The sequence below is a fragment of the Salmo trutta genome, chromosome 16 (genome assembly GCF_901001165.1).
Source record: "Salmo trutta chromosome 16, fSalTru1.1, whole genome shotgun sequence".
Lineage (NCBI taxonomy): Eukaryota > Metazoa > Chordata > Actinopteri > Salmoniformes > Salmonidae > Salmo > Salmo trutta.
Window position 1 is genome coordinate 2,862,850 of NC_042972.1, and position 17,984 is coordinate 2,880,833.

Consider the following 17,984-nt stretch of genomic DNA (forward strand, 5'->3'; position numbering starts at 1 on the left):
TTTAATAAAACATTCAAGATGTTTTCAAGTATTCAACGCCTTTGTTATTGCAAGGCTAAATAAGTTAGAGTAACAATGTGCTTAACAAGTCATGTAAGTTGCATGGACTCACTCTGTGCAATAATACAACTTAGCCAAATACATTTAAACTCAGTTTTTCACAATTCCTGACATTTAATCCTAGTAAAAATTCACTGTCTTAGATCAGTTAAAATCACTTTATTTTAAGAATGTGAAATGTCAGAATAATAGAGAATTATTTCTTTCAGATTTTCTTTCTTTCATCACATTCCCAGTGGGTCAGAAGTTTACAAACACTTAATTAGTATTTTGTAGCATTGCCTTTAAAATTGTTTAACTTGGGTCAAATGTTTCGGGTAGCCTTCTACAAACTTCCCACAATAAGTTGGGTGAATTTTGGCCCATTCCTCCTGACAGAGCTGGTGTAACTGAGTCAGGTTTGTAGGCCTCCTTGCTCGCACACGCTTTTTCAGTTCTGCCCACACATTTTCTACAGGATAGAGGTCAGGGCTTTGGGCTGGCCACTCCAATACCTTGACTTTGTTGTCCTTAAGCCATTTTGCCACAACTTTGGAAGTATGCTTGGGGTCATTGTCCATTTGGAAGACCCATTTGCGACCAAGCTTTAACTTCTTGACTGATATCTTGATGTTGCTTCAATATATCCACATAATTTTCCTATCTCATGATGCCATCTATTTTGAAGTGCACCAGTCCCTCCTGCAGCAAAGCACCCTCACAACATGATGCTGCCACCCCCGTGCTTCACGGTTGGGATGGTGTTCTTTGGCTTTCAAGCCTCCCCTTTTTTCCTCCAAACATAACGATGGTCATTATGGCCAAACAGTTCTATTTTTGTTTCATCAGACCAGAGGACATTTCTCAAAAGTACGATCTTTGTCCCTATGTGCAGTTGCACACTGTAGTCTGGCTTTATGGCGGTTTTGGAGCAGTGGCTTCTTCCTTGCTGAGCGGCCTTTCAGGTTATGTTGATATAGGACTCGTTTTACTGTGGATTTAGATACTTTTGTACCTGTTTCCTCCAGCGTCTTCACAAGGTCCTTTGCTGCTGTTCTGGGATTGATTTGCACTTCTTGCACAAAAGTACATTCATCTCTAGGAGACAGAACACATCTCCTTCCTGAGTGGTATGACGGCGACGTGGTCCCATGGTGTTTATACTTGCGTACTATTGTTTGTACAGATGAACGTGGTACCTTCAGGTGTTTGGAAATTGCTCCCAAGGATGAACCGGACTTGTGGAGGTCTACAATTTGTTTTCTGAGGTCTTGGCTGATTTCTTTTGATTTTCCCATGATGTCATGCAAAGAGGCACTGAGTTTGAAGGGAGGCCTTGAAATACATCCACAGGTACACCTCCAATTGACTCAAATGATGTCAATTAGCCTATCAGAAGCTTCTAAAGCCATGACATAATTTTCTGGAATTTTCCAAGCTGTTTAAAGGCACAGTCAACTTAGTGCATGTAAACTTCTGACCCACTGGAATTGTGATATAGTGAATTATAAGTGAAATAATCCGTAAACAATTGTTTGAAAGATTCATGTGTCATGCACAAAGTAGATGTCCTAACCGACTTGTCATAACTGTAGTTTGTTCACAAGAAATTTGTGGAGTGGTTGAAAAACGAGTTTAAATGACTCCAACCTAAGTGCATGTAAACTTCCGACTTCAACTGTAAGTCTGATGCTGCCTGAGCCTACAGTAGTGAATGCATACATTTCATTTAAAAAAATAATCCGTACTGGTCCCCCGTGGGAATCGAACCCACAACCCTGGTGTTGCAAACACCATGCTCTACCAACTGAGCCACACGGGACCGTGGTATACATTTAGGCTACTGCACATTACACAAAACAGAGAAGCCCACAGATGTAGCTGTGTTTTAAAATAAGGTGTCCCCCCCCAAAAGCCAGATGGAGGTGTGTGAATTAGATGTGAATTTAGTCCTTATATTACTGTAACATATGCTGCAGCAAATTATCGTGAAATCCCAGTCACTGTTTAAATTATTTGTGCATTTACAGTACCAGTCAAAAGTTTGGACACACCAACTCTTTCAAAGGTTTTTCTTTATTTTTACTATTTTCTACATTGTAGAATAATAGTGAAGACATTAAAACTATGAAATAACACATATGGAATCATGTGGTCTCCAAAAATGTGTTGAACAAATCAAAATATATTTTATATTTGAGATTCTTCAAAGTAGCCACCCTTTGCCTTGATGACAGCTTTGCACACTCTTGGCATTCTATCAACCAGCTTCATGAGGTAGTCACCTGGAATGCATTTCAATTAACTTGTGTGCCTTGTTGAATAGTGGAATTTCTTTCCTTAATGGGTTTGAGCCCCTGTTTAAACTCTTAAGGATTAGATACCAAACCTGTTCACAAGGTTGGTTCGTTTCCACAGAACTAGGTAAATCTGCTTTTAGTTTGAAAGCACCTCATTGCTGGAACCAACTACAAAATACATTACAATTAGATGTTCTGGTGCCGCTCTGGCAATTTGAAATATTGATTGGGGTCCTTCTTATTGAGAAATGTAATAGATTTATTGAATATTTGTGTTGTGCTGCATTAGGCTGTTTTTATATTGTATTTCATTGAAAAGTTTGTCTTATTAAATTATCACTTGGTGATAACTTGTCAAAAATATTCAACATGTTTGTGCTCGGGAGCCCCTGAAAACATAAATCGGGTATGTGCTTACACTATGGGCTGAAGCATTACGTTCCACTCTGGCTTTACCAAATCCCCAGGAACTGAACGGTAGCCCGTAGACTGGACTAAATTCCCCTGGAACTGAACGGCAGCCCGTAGACTGGGCTAAATTCCCCTGGAGCTGAACGGTAGCCTGTAGACTGGGCTAAATTCCCCTGGAGCTGAACGGTAGCCCGTAAACTGGGCTAAAATCCCCAGGAACTGAACGGTAGCCCGTAGACTGGGCTAAATTCCCCTGGAGCTGAACGGTAGCCCATAAACTGGGCTAAAATCCCCTGGAGCTGAACGGTAGCCCGTAGACTGGGCTAAAATCCCCTGGAGCTGAACGGCAGCCCGTAGACTGGGCTAAATTCCCCTGGAGCTGAACGGTAGCCCGTAGACTGGGCTAAATTCCCCTGGAGCTGAACGGTAGCCCGTAAACTGGGCTAAAATGTTAGTAGTGTAAGGCCGGCCTTACTGTTAATTAGGATAGTACGGAACCCTGACCTGTTCACCGGACGTGCTTGTTGCACCCTCGACAACTACAATGATTATTATTATTTGACCATGCTGGTCATTTATGAACATTTTAACATCTTGACCATGTTCTGTTATAATATCCACCCGGCACAGCCAGAAGAGGACTGGCCACCCCTCATAGCCTGGTTCCTCTCTAGGTTTCTTCCTAGGTTTTTGGCCTTTCTAGGGAGTTTTTCCTAGGGAGTTTTTCCTAGCCACCGTGCCTCTTTCACATGCATTGCTTGCTGTTTGGGGTTTTAGGCTGGGTTTCTGTACAGCACTTTGAGATTTCAGCTGATATACGAAGGGCTATATAAATAAATTTGATTTGATTTTGATTTGATAGTAGAATACACAACATGCAATTTAGATATGGTTGTACATAAACAGTTTTTCCTCTTGTTGTCAGTCACTGACAGTCACTTACTTAGCCATGTCAGATAACATTTTATAGATTGGTAGTTAGTCTAGCCAGCTATTTAAACTTGTAGTAATTATGGCCGAATACTGCCTGGGCACACGGGGCACGTGCCTAGGGGCCCTGACCTCCATGGGGCTCCTGTTAATTTGGTACCTGGACCACCCTAGAACCTTCCCCACCACCACCAACCCTCCCTCCGACCAGTTAACTTAACCCCTGACCATGAGGCCCTGGTCAAAAGCAGTGAATTTTAAAGGGAGCCATTTGGGACACTAGAGCATTCAATTGAAGGGTCAGAGTCAAGAAATCCAGATTTTATTCATCTGAATAGTTCCCCTCTATACACTGTGTTGCTAAATATGGAACCTTTTCGTCCTTGTTCCTACGTCATCAACAGTGAAGTCCCCCCACTTTTACTCTGAAATCCTCATTTCTAATGATATTATCGTACGTGGAATAATCAGTGGCTATATCCCAAATGGCACCCTATTCCTTATATAGTGCACTACTATTTTAGACCAGGGCCCATAGAGTGCACCCTCTAGGGAAGAATAGTTTGCTATTTGGGAACACGGAGGGTGAATGAATAGCTTCCCTGTATTTCAGATTAGAATACGCTGGGAACTGATTCAAGCTTCCTGGATGTATTTTTTTTTTTTTTTTTAGAGAGATTGTATTAAAACAGGGATTTTAAATTTGTAAATTTGTAGAAAGTTTTGTCAATTTGTAGAAAGTTTTGTAAACTTGTAGAAAGTTTTGTACATTTGTTGAAAGAGATTCTTTGAGCAGTTTGGAGGCAGGACTCTTTACTCCTAATCAATCAGCCAAAACCCCGGTTTCTCAGATCCAGATTAAGCCTACAGTATTCCTGGATTAAAAACTCTAGTACTACAGTATTCCTGGATTAAAACATTATTTACAATGGAGATTCTTGTGAAATATCAATGCTCAGCAGAGGCCACAGTATGCTCCCTCACAGTGAGAAAACACTATTCCATCACAGTGAGAAAACAGTACCCTAGTACTACAGTATTCCATCACAGTGAGAAAACAGTACCCTAGTACTACAGTACTCCATCACAGTGAGAAAACAGTACTCTAGTACTACAGTACTCCATCACAGTGAGAAAACAGTACTCTAGTACTACAGTACTCCATCACAGTGAGAAAACAGTACTCTAGTACTACAGTACTCCATCACAGTGAGAAAACAGTACTCTAGTACTACAGTATTCCATCACAGTGAGAAAACAGTACTCTAGTACTACAGTACTCCATCACAGTGAGAAAACAGTACTCTAGTACTACAGTACTCCATCACAGTGAGAAAACAGTACTCTAGTACTACAGTATTCCATCACAGTGAGAAAACAGTACTCTAGTACTACAGTATTCCATCACAGTGAGAAAACAGTACTCTAGTACTACAGTATTCCATCACAGTGAGAAAACAGTACTCTAGTACTACAGTATTCCATCACAGTGAGAAAACAGTACCCTAGTACTACAGTATTCCATCACAGTGAGAAAACAGTACTCTAGTACTACAGTATTCCATCACAGTGAGAAAACAGTACCCTAGTACTACAGTATTCCATCACAGTGAGAAAACAGTACCCTATAACTACAGTATTCCATCACAGTGAGAAAACAGTACTCTATAACTACAGTATTCCATCACAGTGAGAAAACAGTACTCTAGTACTACAGTATTCCATCACAGTGAGAAAACAGTACCCTATAACTACAGTATTCCATCACAGTGAGAAAACAGTACTCTATAACTACAGTATTCCATCACAGTGAGAAAACAGTACTCTAGTACTATAGTATTCCATCACAGTGAGAAAACAGTATTCCATCACAGTGAGAAAACAGTACTACAGTATTCCATCACAGTGAGAAAACAGTACTCTAGTACTACAGTACTCCATCACAGTGAGAAAACAGTACCCTAGTACTACAGTATTCCATCACAGTGAGAAAACAGTACTCTAGTACTACAGTATTCCATCACAGTGAGAAAACAGTACTCTAGTACTACAGTATTCCATCACAGTGAGAAAACAGTACTCTAGTACTACAGTATTCCATCACAGTGAGAAAACAGTACTCTAGTACTACAGTATTCCATCACAGTGAGAAAACAGTACTCTAGTACTACAGTATTCCATCACAGTGAGAAAACAGTATTCCATCACAGTGAGAAAACAGTACTACAGTATTCCATCACAGTGAGAAAACAGTACTCTAGTACTACAGTACTCCATCACAGTGAGAAAACAGTACCCTAGTACTACAGTATTCCATCACAGTGAGAAAACAGTACTCTAGTACTACAGTATTCCATCACAGTGAGAAAACAGTACTCTAGTACTACAGTATTCCATCACAGTGAGAAAACAGTACTCTAGTACTACAGTATTCCATCACAGTGAGAAAACAGTACTCTAGTACTACAGTACTCCATCACAGTGAGAAAACAGTACTCTATAACTACAGCACCATCATCTTGACAGGAAGCAGAACTGCTCTGTCGCTTGCTGTGTGTTAACGTTCCATCCTGTTCTGCAGTTCTGTCAGATGGGGGCGCTGTGAGTTTGGCTACTCTCACACAGATGCACCTGCCTGGAACATATTGGTCTCTGATTAGAGAGAGAGAGAGCTCCAAAAAGACAGGCAGAACAGTAATAACGATCTGACCTCACTAAGAGAGGAGTTGCAGGAGAGAAAGAGAACAGAGGACAGGCTGCAGGAGAGAAAGAGAACAGAGGACAGGCTGCAGGAGAGAAAGAGAACAGAGGACAGGCTGCAGGAGAGAGAGAGAACAGAGGACAGGCTGCAGGAGAGAAAGAGAACAGAGGACAGGCTGCAGGAGAGAGAGAGAACAGAGGACAGACTGAAGGAGAGAAAGAGGACAGAGGACAGGCTGCAGGAGAGAAAGAGGACAGAGGACAGGCTGCAGGAGAGAAAGAGAACAGAGGACAGGCTGCAGGAGAGAAAGAGGACAGAGGACAGGCTGCAGGAGAGAAAGAGAACCGAGGACAGACTGCAGGAGAGAAAGAGAACAGAGGACAGACAGCAGGCTGCAGGAGAGAAAGAGAACAGAGGACAGACTGCAGGAGAGAAAGAGAACAGAGGACAGGCTGCAGGAGAGAAAGAGAACAGAGGACAGGCTGCAGGAGAGAAAGAGAACAGAGGACAGGCTGCAGGAGAGAAAGGGAACAGAGGACAGGCTGCAGGAGAGAAAGAGAACAGAGGACAGGCTGCAGGAGAGAAAGAGAACAGAGGACAGGCTGCAGGAGAGAAAGAGAACAGAGGACAGACTGCAGGAGAGAAAGAGAACAGAGGACAGGCTGCAGGAGAGAAAGAGAACAGAGGACAGACAGGCTGCAGGAGAGAGAGAGAACAGAGGACAGGCTGCAGGAGAGAAAGAGAACAGAGGACAGGCTGCAGGAGAGAAAGAGAACAGAGGACAGGCTGCAGGAGAGAAAGAGAACAGTGGACAGGCTGCAGGAGAGAAAGAGAACAGACTGCAGGAGAGAAAGAGAACAGAGGACAGGCTGCAGGAGCAGCTAGATCACCACTCTATGACCTGCCATCACACAGCAGAGGAGCCCAGCTCAACCAGCCAGGCTTCCCCAGACCCCCCTCTACCCCCTCCAGTCCATAAGACCAGTCCCCCCTCTACCCCCTCCAGTCCATAACAGACCAGCCCCCTCTCTACCCCCTCCAGTCCATAACAGACCAGCCACCCCCTCTACCCCCTCTAGTCCATAAGACCAGTCCCCCCTCTACCCCCTCCAGTCCATAACAGACCAGCCCCCCCTCTACCCCCTCCAGTCCATAACAGACCAGCCCCCCCTCTACCCCCTCCAGTCCATAACAGACCAGCCCCTCCCCCCCTCTACCCCCTCCAGTCCATAACAGACCACCCCCCCCCCCCCCTCTACCCCCTCCAGTCCATAACAGACAAGCCACCCCCCCTCTACCCCCTCCAGTCCATAACAGACCAGCCACCCCCCCTCTACCCCCTCCAGTCCATAACAGACCAGCCCCCCCTCTGCCCCCTCCAGTCCAGAAGAAACACTGGCTGACATCGTCCTGTTAATGGACTCAAATGGGAAGTTTGTTCAGGAGAATAAACTTTTCCCCTCGACACAAAAGGAGAAAGGTGTGGTGCCCAACAACGCAGAGTGCCATGGAGCTGCTTGATAAGGCCCATCTCGGGTCACCAAGCCACATAATCAGGAGAGGGTGGCGACTTTCAGACTTCCTGAAAGAAATTGATGATGTTGATATTGTAGTACTACAGGAAACATGGTGCAGAGGTGGTGTTTCCATTGGCTGTCCACTGGGTTATAGGGAGATCATCCTACCATCCACTAAATTAACAGGAATCAGACAGGGCAGAGACTCAGGACAGGGCAGAAACTCAGGGCAGGGCAGAGACTCAGGACAGGGCAGAGACTCAGGACAGGGCGGAGACTCAGGACAGGGCGGAGACTCAGGACAGGGCGGAGACTCTCTCAGAGCCTTCACAGTCAGCCCACTGACCTAAACCCAGAGTCTCTCAGAGCCTTCACAGTCAGCCCACTGACCTAAACCCAGAGTCTCTCAGAGCCTTCACAGTCAGCCCACTGACCTAAACCCAGAGTCTCTCAGAGCCTTCACAGTCAGCCCACTGACCTAAACCCAGTCTCTCAGAGCCTTCACAGTCAGCCCACTGACCTAAACCCAGAGTCTCTCAGAGCCTTCACAGTCAGCCCACTGACCTAAACCTAGAGTCTCTCAGAACCTTCACAGTCAGCCCACTGACCTCAACCCAGAGTCTCTCAGAGCCTTCACAGTCAGCCCACTGACCTAAACCCAGAGCCTCTCAGAGCTTTCACAGTCAGCCCACTGACACCTCTCTCAGACCACAGTAAAATCACAGTGTATCTGAGAAGAGCGGAACCCAACCATGAAGCATCACGGCCCAATAAATGACATGGTAATAAACAGGTCTATAGATGGAGTGACAACAGTACAGACATCTACCAGAAAGCAATTAGTAGCCAAAAAATACAATCTCTCCTGGACCACTTTTTAGCCTTAACATTCTCCTTCAGTAATGAACGTGTAAATTTGGCCGTTTGGAACATAAACTTTATATTTGACAAATTAGCCTCCTTGGCTAATCTAAAGAAGCATAAGAGCAAATCAGAAATAACAGATAATGAAAAATTGTTTGATAATGATTGCAAAAATCTAAGAAAGTAATTGAGAAATATATCTCATCAAAAACACAGAGAACCAGACAACAAAAATATACTCCTTCAATACGGGGAAACACTGAAGCAATACAAACACACCCTAAGAACAATAAAGGAACAGCACATTAGAAACCAGATGGATGTTGTTGAGGAATCCATAGAATCAAACCACTTCTGGGAGAATTGGAATAAATTAAACAAACCTCATCAGGAGGAATTGGCTATGCAAAATGGAGATATGTGGAGAAATCACTTTGCAAACCTCTACAGCAATATAACAAAGAGCCCAGAACAAAAAGATATAAATTACAAATCCTTGAATCAGCAGTCAAAGACTATCAGAATCCTGTGGATACTCTGATTACAGAATAAGAATTATTGGAAAAACTTTGCACTCTCCAACCCAAAAAGGCCTGTGGTGCTGATGGTATTTTAAATGAAATTATCAAATATACAGACCACAAATTCAAATTGGCTATACTCAAACACTTCAACATTATCCTCACTGCAGGTATTTTCCCCGATATTTGGAACCAGGGATTGATCACACCAATCTATTAAAATGGAGACAAATTTGACCCAAATAATTACAGACAAATTTGCATTAACAGCAACTTGGGGAAAATTCTCTGCACTATTATAAATGGCAGACTACAGCATTTCCTTGACGAACACAACGTCCTGAGCAGAAGCCAGATTGGATTTTTTTTAAATTATTGTACAACAGACCACATTTACACCCTCCACACTCTAATTGACAAACAAGTAAAACAAAACGAAAGCAAAATCTAATCGTGTTTTGTAGATTTCAAGAAAGCATTTGATTCAATTTGGCACAAAGGTATTTTTTATAAACTAATATAAAGTGGTATTGGAGGGAAAACATACTTAGTATGTTAATATATGTTAACATAATTAGTATGTTATATATATTATATCATATTATATATATTAGATGTAATTACATTTTGTGAACAGGTCAGGGTACCATAGCCACAGGCAGAACAGTTGAAACTGGAGCAGCAGCACGGCCAGGTGGACTGGGGACAACAAGGAGTCATTATGCTAGGTAGTCCTGAGGCATGGTCCTAGGGCTCAGGTTCTCTGAGAGAAAGAAAGAAAGAGAGAATTAGAGAGAGCATACTTAAATTCACACAGGACACCGGATAAGACAGGAGAAATACTCCAGATATAATACACTGACCCTAGCCCCCCGACACATAAACTACTGCAGCATAAATACTGGAGGCTGAGACAGGAGGGGTCAGGAGACACTGTGGCACCTTCCGATGATACCCCCGGACAGGGCCAAACAGGCAGGATATAACCCCACCCACTTTGCCAAAGCACAGATCCCACACCACTAGAGGGATATTTTCAATCACCAACTTACCATCCTGAGACAAGGCCGAGTATAGCCCACAAAGATCTCCGCCACGGCACAACCCAAGGGGGGGCGCCAACCCAGACAGGAAGACCACGTCAGTAACTCAACCCACTCAAGTGACGCACCCCTCCTAGGGACGGCATGGAAGAACACCAGTAAGCCAGTGACTCAGCCCCTGTAATAGGGTCAGTGGCAGAGAATCCCAGTGGAGAGAGGGGAACCGGCCAGGCAGAGACAGCAAGGGCGGTTCGTTGCTCCAGTGCCTTTCCGTTCACCTTCACACTCCTGGGCCAGACTACACTCAATCATAGGACCCACTGAAGAGATGAGTCTTCAGTAAAGACTTAAAGGTTGAGACTGAGTCTGCATCTCTCACATGGGTAGGCAGACCATTCCATAAAAATGGAGCTCTATAGGAGCTCCAGCTGTTTGCTTAGAAATTCTAGGGACAATTAGGAGACCTGCGTCTTGTGACCGTAGCGTACGTGTAGGTATGTACGGCAGGACAAAATCGGAAAGATAGGTAGGAGCAAGCCCATGTAATGCTTTGTAGGTTATCAGTATAACCTTGAAATCAGCCCTTGCCTTAACAGGAAGCCAGTGTAGAGAAGCTAGCACTGGAGTAATATGATAACATTTTTGGTTCTAGTTTGGATTCTAGCAGCCGTGTTTAGCACTAACTGAAATTTATTTAGTGCTTTATCCGAGTAGCCGGAAAGTAGAGCATTGCAGTAGTCCAGCCTAGAAGTAACAAAGGAATGGATACATTTTTCTGCATAAATTTTGGACAGAAAATGTTTGATTTTTGCAATGTTACGTAGATGGAAAAAAGCTGTCCTTGAAACAGTCTTGATATGCTCGTCAAAAGAGAGATCAGGGTCCAGAGTAACGCTGAGGTCCTTCACAGTTTTATTTGAGATGAATGTACAACCATCAATATTAATTGTCAGATTCAACAGAAGATCTCTATGTTTCTAGAACAAGCATCTCTGTTTTGTCCGAGTTTAAAAGTAGAAAGTTTGCAGCCATCCACTTCCTTATGTCTGAAACACAGGCTTCCAGCGAGAGCAATTTTGGGGCTTGACCATGTTTCATCGAAATGTACAGTATTGTGTCATCCGCATAGCAGTGAAAGTTAACATTATGTTACTGAATAACATCACCAAGAGGTAAAATATATAGTGAAAACAATAGTGGTCCAAAAACGGAACCTTGAGGAACACCGAAATGTACAGTTGATTTGTCAGAGGACAAACCATTCACAGAGACAAACTGATATCTTTCCGACAGATAAGATCTAAACCAGGCCAGAACTTGTCCATGTAGACCAATTTGGGTTTCCAATCTCTCCAAAAGAATGTGGTGATCGATGGTATCAAAAGCAGCACTAAGGTCTAGGAGCACGAGGACAGATGCAGAGCCTCGGTCTGACGTCATTAAAAGGTAATTTACCACCTTCACAAGTGCAGTCTCAGTGCTATGATGGGGTCTAAAACCAGACTGAAGCATTTCATATACATTGTTTGTCTTCAGGAAGGCAGTGAGTTGCTGTGCAACAGCTTTTTCATACATTTTTGAGAGGAATGGAAGATTCGATATAGGCCGATAGTTTTTTATATTTTCTGGATCAAGGTTTGGCTTTTTCAAGAGAGGCTTTATTACTGCCACATCTACATTAATGAATTGGCAAAAACATTAGGAGAATCGGCAGCACCTGGTATCACCCTACACAACACTGAAATCAAGTGTCTGCTGTAGACAGATGACCTGGTGCGGCTGTCTCCCACTAAGGAGGGTCTGCTGTAGACAGATGACCTGGTGCTGCTGTCTCCCACTAAGGAGGGTCTGCTGTAGACAGATGACCTGGTGCTGCTGTCTCCCACTAAAGAGGGGTTACAGCAGCACCTAGATCGTCTTCACAGGTTCTGTCAGACCTGGGCTCTGACCGTTAACCTAAAAAAAAACTAATATAATGATATTCCAAAAAAGGTCCGGAAATCAGGATGACAAATATAAATTCTATTTGGACACAGTTCTATTAGAACACACCAAAAACTACACATATCTAGGACTAAATATCAGCAACACAGGAAGCTTTCACATGGCTGTGAACGAGCTGAGAGACAAAGCAAGAAGAGCATTCTATGCCATTAAAAGGAACATTAAAATTAGAATCTGGCTCAAAATGTTCCAATCAGTTATAGAACCAATTGCTTAATATGGCAGTGAAGTATGGGGTCCACTCTCTAAAAATGAATTCACCAAATGGGAGAAACATCCAATTGAAATACTGCATGCAGAGTTTTGCAAGACTGTATTGCAAGTGCAAAGAAAAACTCCAAATAACACATGTAGAGCAGAATTGGACCAATACCCCCTCCTCATTCGAATAGAAAAAAGAGCCATCAAATTTTACAACCATCTAAAAACAAGTGACCCCAAAACATTCCATCACACAGCTCTATAATGTCAAGAGATGAAACCAGAGAAGAGTCCCCTCAGCCAGCTGGTTCTGAGGCTCAGTTCACTAACCCAAACCAACCCCATAGAGCCTCAGGACAGCACTCAGAACATCTGGCCCAACCAAATCATCACAAAACAAAAATAAAAATATATCACCTATTGGAAAGAAACCACAAAAAATCTAAGCAAACTTCAATGCTATTTGACTCTAAACAGACAGTACTTGGCAGTCTATCTGACCACTGGACTGATAGAAAACTGAGGAAAACACTGAATAGGTACAGACCCAGAGAGGACAGTCTGGCTATAGAGACCAGTCATCACAGACAAACCTGGCTGCCCAGAGAGGACAGTCTGGCTATAGAGACCCGTCATCACAGACCAACCTGGCTGCCCAGAGAGGACAGTCTGGCTATAGAGACCGGTCGTCACAGACCAACCTGGCTGCCCAGAGAGGACAGTCTGGCTATAGAGACCGGTCGTCACAGACCAACCTGGCTGCCCAGAGAGGACAGTCTGGCTATAGAGACCGGTCGTCACAGACCAACCTGGCTGCCCAGAGAGGACAGTCTGGCTATAGAGACTGGTCGTCACAGACAAACCTGGCTGCTCAGAGAGGACAGTCTGGCTATAGAGACCGGTCATCACAGACCAACCTGGCTGCCCAGAGAGGACAGTCTGGCTATAGAGACCGGTCGTCACAGACAAACCTGGCTGCCCAGAGAGGACAGTCTGGCTATAGAGACCGGTCATCACAGACCAACCTGGCTGCCCAGAGAGGACAGTCTGGCTATAGAGATCGGTCGTCACAGACAAACCTGGCTGCCCAGAGAGGACAGTCTGGCTAAATCATTGGCGCGTGGGTGAGGTTAAATCATTGGCGCGTGGGTGAGTCTCACATGGTTATAATAGTAGTTCCAGATCCTAAAGGAAAGGTTGCTTATCTTTTCCATTCATCTTGGACTCTGGCATATGGCTGGATCTACTAAACAGATGGCCTGGGACTTGGACTTGAGTTCCCTTTAACCTTGTCCAAACCAATACTCAAACCCCCCCGCGGGCAGGATTCTGCTCCAACCCTGTCCTAAACCTACCTTAACCCTCTCTCTTCCTCTGTCTTGTCTCTAGGCCAGCAGTCAGAGTTCATCATCAACAACACCAAGGCGGGCCCCGGGGCCCTGGCGGTGACTATTGAGGGCCCCTCCAAGGTCAAGATGGACTGCCAGGAGTGTCCAGAGGGATACAAGGTTCAGTACACTCCCATGGCACCTGGGAGCTACCTGGTTTCTATCAAATACGGAGGACCCAACCACATCACTGGCAGCCCCTTCAAGGCCAAGGTCACAGGTCGGTCTGCAGTAGAACCCTATTCCCTATGGAGTGCACTTCTTCTTCTTACCAGGGACACAAGTTATTGACTTGAATCAATCTCTTCTCTTCCCTCCTTTCAGGTCAGCGCCTGGTGAACGTGAGTAACGCCAGTGAGACTTCCTCCTTGATGGTGGAGTCGGTAACCAAATCATCCAGTACAAATTCCCACAGCGCACTGCCTCGTTCTGCCTCCGACGCCAGTAAGGTGGCCACCCGCGGTCCAGGCCTCAGCAAGGCCTACATGGGCCAGAGGGCCAGCTTCTCCGTCGACTGCAGCAAGGCTGGTAAGGAGACATTTAATTACTTAGAGACTTTGGTCCTTAAGTTTATTATCATTATTCCTATCATTATTATTTCTATTATTGATGCTATTATTTATCATTTATTCCTATTATCATTATTTATATTATTCCTGCTCTTGTGATATATTTTATTATTATTGGTTATTATTATTGGTTATTCTTTTTATCATTATTCTTCCTGCTATTATTATTCCTGCTCTTGATTTATTATTATTGGTTATTATTCCTATTAGTAGTAGGTAATATTAGTTTACCGGGCGCTAAGCTCAACCTGACAGAAACAAGATGACAGACTTGTTTGTCTGATTTAGGTTTAGGTTAGAATGTGGTTACTGTATTGGATCTCTGTTATTAATATTGTTGTATACTACTGTGTGATCCCTTTCCATCTGTAATGCTGTGTGGTAAAGCATTCCAATGTTGCTTTATTACATCGCTTCTGGGTAACGGATGCATTGGCTCCCATCAGTTAATCAACAAATAAATCCTGTTTTCTGTGTCCTGTAGGTAAGAACATGTTGCTGGTGGGAGTCCACGGCCCTCACATCCCCTGTGAGGAGGTATCAGTGAAACACATGGGTAACATGCAGTACAATGTCTCCTATATCCTCAAGGAGAAGGGCAACTACGTCCTGGCTGTCAAGTGGGGCGAGGACCACGTCCCCGGCTCCCCCTTCCATGTCAGTGTTCCCTAGAGAAGCCCCAAATGGCACCCTATTCCCTGTGTAGTGCACTACTTTGACCAATACTGCATTAGGAATAGTGTACGCTTTACTGTCCTCTATTCACCTCTATCCCATTTGTCTACCAGACTGTCCTCTATTCACCTCTGTCCCGTCTGTCTGCCAGACTGTCCTCTGTCCCGTCTATCTGCCAGACTGTCCTGGAGGGGAGGAACTCCATATTTGTTTAAACACAAAACCCCGTAATACACCCTGTAGTTATTATGAATGGAACAATTTGCACTCGACAATATTTCATAATATAGTTTAAGTAAATTGATATTGTTATCAACTAAATATGTCAAACAAGTTAACAGGGCCCAAATGATTAAGTCAAGACTAATTTTTTTTTTGTTTACTACTGATGGTTGTGGTTATGAGATTGTACAGCAACACTAGAGATGTTATCTTATGTTTTCAGCCTAACCACCTATGATTCCAGGTCCAACCATGCTAACTGCTGCACAAGGTTACTACTCAATCAATCCCTAATTGTTCTGTTTCTACAAACTGCTGTTTTGTGTTTGTTTTTTTTTGGACTAGACTGAGGTCTGTGTCTTTATGTATGGTGGGTTAAAAATGTGCTCTGCAAAAAGCTGGAATGTCCTGGGTTTGTACTGTCGTATTCAGATGTTCTTGGTTTAGCTGTTGTTCCTAAGTCTTACATATTATAATGATGTAATGTAGGTCAATAGGAAAAGATGCAACTGAATGAAATGGTAGTCTACTCTCTTAACATTGGACTTTGTAGTAATCTGATTAGTTTCTGTTCAGCTTTTGAATTAGCATTTTAACTTAATCTGTACGTGAACTCTTCTCTTACCAAAAACAATCTGTCTCGAGGACTTTCCCCTGTCCTGTTATAACCTGTATCTTCAGCAATAACTTCTGAGAATAAAATATGTATTTGTACTTCTGATGCCTGTCTGTTATTTTATTTAATCAGTGCTTGTTTTGATACACAAGGGATGAAAGTTAAAATGACAAAAGCTTCTCTTTTTCCCTCTTATTGGGTGGCATAATGTGAGAATACATGCCCAGAAATGATGTACATTTGATCATTTAAAATAAGCTGCATGTGGCGTATTGACACACATCTCCTATTAGAGAGACAAGGAAACTTCCAGAGTATTCCAAACATTGACAATACGGTAATGAGTATTAAGATGGACTGTATAAGAACATGGTGATGTAGAACACAGATCATCATATCAGGAAGTAGTCACACCCATTCACTTTTTCCACATTTTGTTGTTGCAGCCTGAATTTGAAATGGTTTAAATTGAGATTGTCACTGGCCTACACACAATACACTTTTATTCACATTGTTACAAATTTAATAAAACATTCAAGATGTTTTCAAGTATTCAACGCCTTTGTTATTGCAAGGCTAAATAAGTTAGAGTAACAATGTGCTTAACAAGTCATGTAAGTTGCATGGACTCACTCTGTGCAATAATACAACTTAGCCAAATACATTTAAACTCAGTTTTTCACAATTCCTGACATTTAATCCTAGTAAAAATTCACTGTCTTAGATCAGTTAAAATCACTTTATTTTAAGAATGTGAAATGTCAGAATAATAGAGAATTATTTCTTTCAGATTTTCTTTCTTTCATCACATTCCCAGTGGGTCAGAAGTTTACAAACACTTAATTAGTATTTTGTAGCATTGCCTTTAAAATTGTTTAACTTGGGTCAAATGTTTCGGGTAGCCTTCTACAAACTTCCCACAATAAGTTGGGTGAATTTTGGCCCATTCCTCCTGACAGAGCTGGTGTAACTGAGTCAGGTTTGTAGGCCTCCTTGCTCGCACACGCTTTTTCAGTTCTGCCCACACATTTTCTACAGGATAGAGGTCAGGGCTTTGGGCTGGCCACTCCAATACCTTGACTTTGTTGTCCTTAAGCCATTTTGCCACAACTTTGGAAGTATGCTTGGGGTCATTGTCCATTTGGAAGACCCATTTGCGACCAAGCTTTAACTTCTTGACTGATATCTTGATGTTGCTTCAATATATCCACATAATTTTCCTATCTCATGATGCCATCTATTTTGAAGTGCACCAGTCCCTCCTGCAGCAAAGCACCCTCACAACATGATGCTGCCACCCCCGTGCTTCACGGTTGGGATGGTGTTCTTTGGCTTTCAAGCCTCCCCTTTTTTCCTCCAAACATAACGATGGTCATTATGGCCAAACAGTTCTATTTTTGTTTCATCAGACCAGAGGACATTTCTCAAAAGTACGATCTTTGTCCCTATGTGCAGTTGCACACTGTAGTCTGGCTTTATGGCGGTTTTGGAGCAGTGGCTTCTTCCTTGCTGAGCGGCCTTTCAGGTTATGTTGATATAGGACTCGTTTTACTGTGGATTTAGATACTTTTGTACCTGTTTCCTCCAGCGTCTTCACAAGGTCCTTTGCTGCTGTTCTGGGATTGATTTGCACTTCTTGCACAAAAGTACATTCATCTCTAGGAGACAGAACACATCTCCTTCCTGAGTGGTATGACGGCGACGTGGTCCCATGGTGTTTATACTTGCGTACTATTGTTTGTACAGATGAACGTGGTACCTTCAGGTGTTTGGAAATTGCTCCCAAGGATGAACCGGACTTGTGGAGGTCTACAATTTGTTTTCTGAGGTCTTGGCTGATTTCTTTTGATTTTCCCATGATGTCATGCAAAGAGGCACTGAGTTTGAAGGGAGGCCTTGAAATACATCCACAGGTACACCTCCAATTGACTCAAATGATGTCAATTAGCCTATCAGAAGCTTCTAAAGCCATGACATAATTTT

General features: G+C 43.2%; 1 protein-coding gene across 1 annotated transcript; it reads left to right on the forward strand.

The window, feature by feature from the left end:
• Positions 1 to 13,880: 13,880 nt before the first annotated feature.
• LOC115151159 (filamin-B-like) lies at positions 13,881 to 16,104 on the forward strand (the record flags this gene model as incomplete). The annotated part of the gene is made up of 3 exons (XM_029695170.1): positions 13,881 to 14,139; positions 14,244 to 14,447; positions 14,973 to 16,104. Coding segments are annotated over 3 exons (651 nt in total), but the record flags the coding sequence as incomplete, so codon positions are not given.
• Positions 16,105 to 17,984: the final 1,880 nt, after the last annotated feature.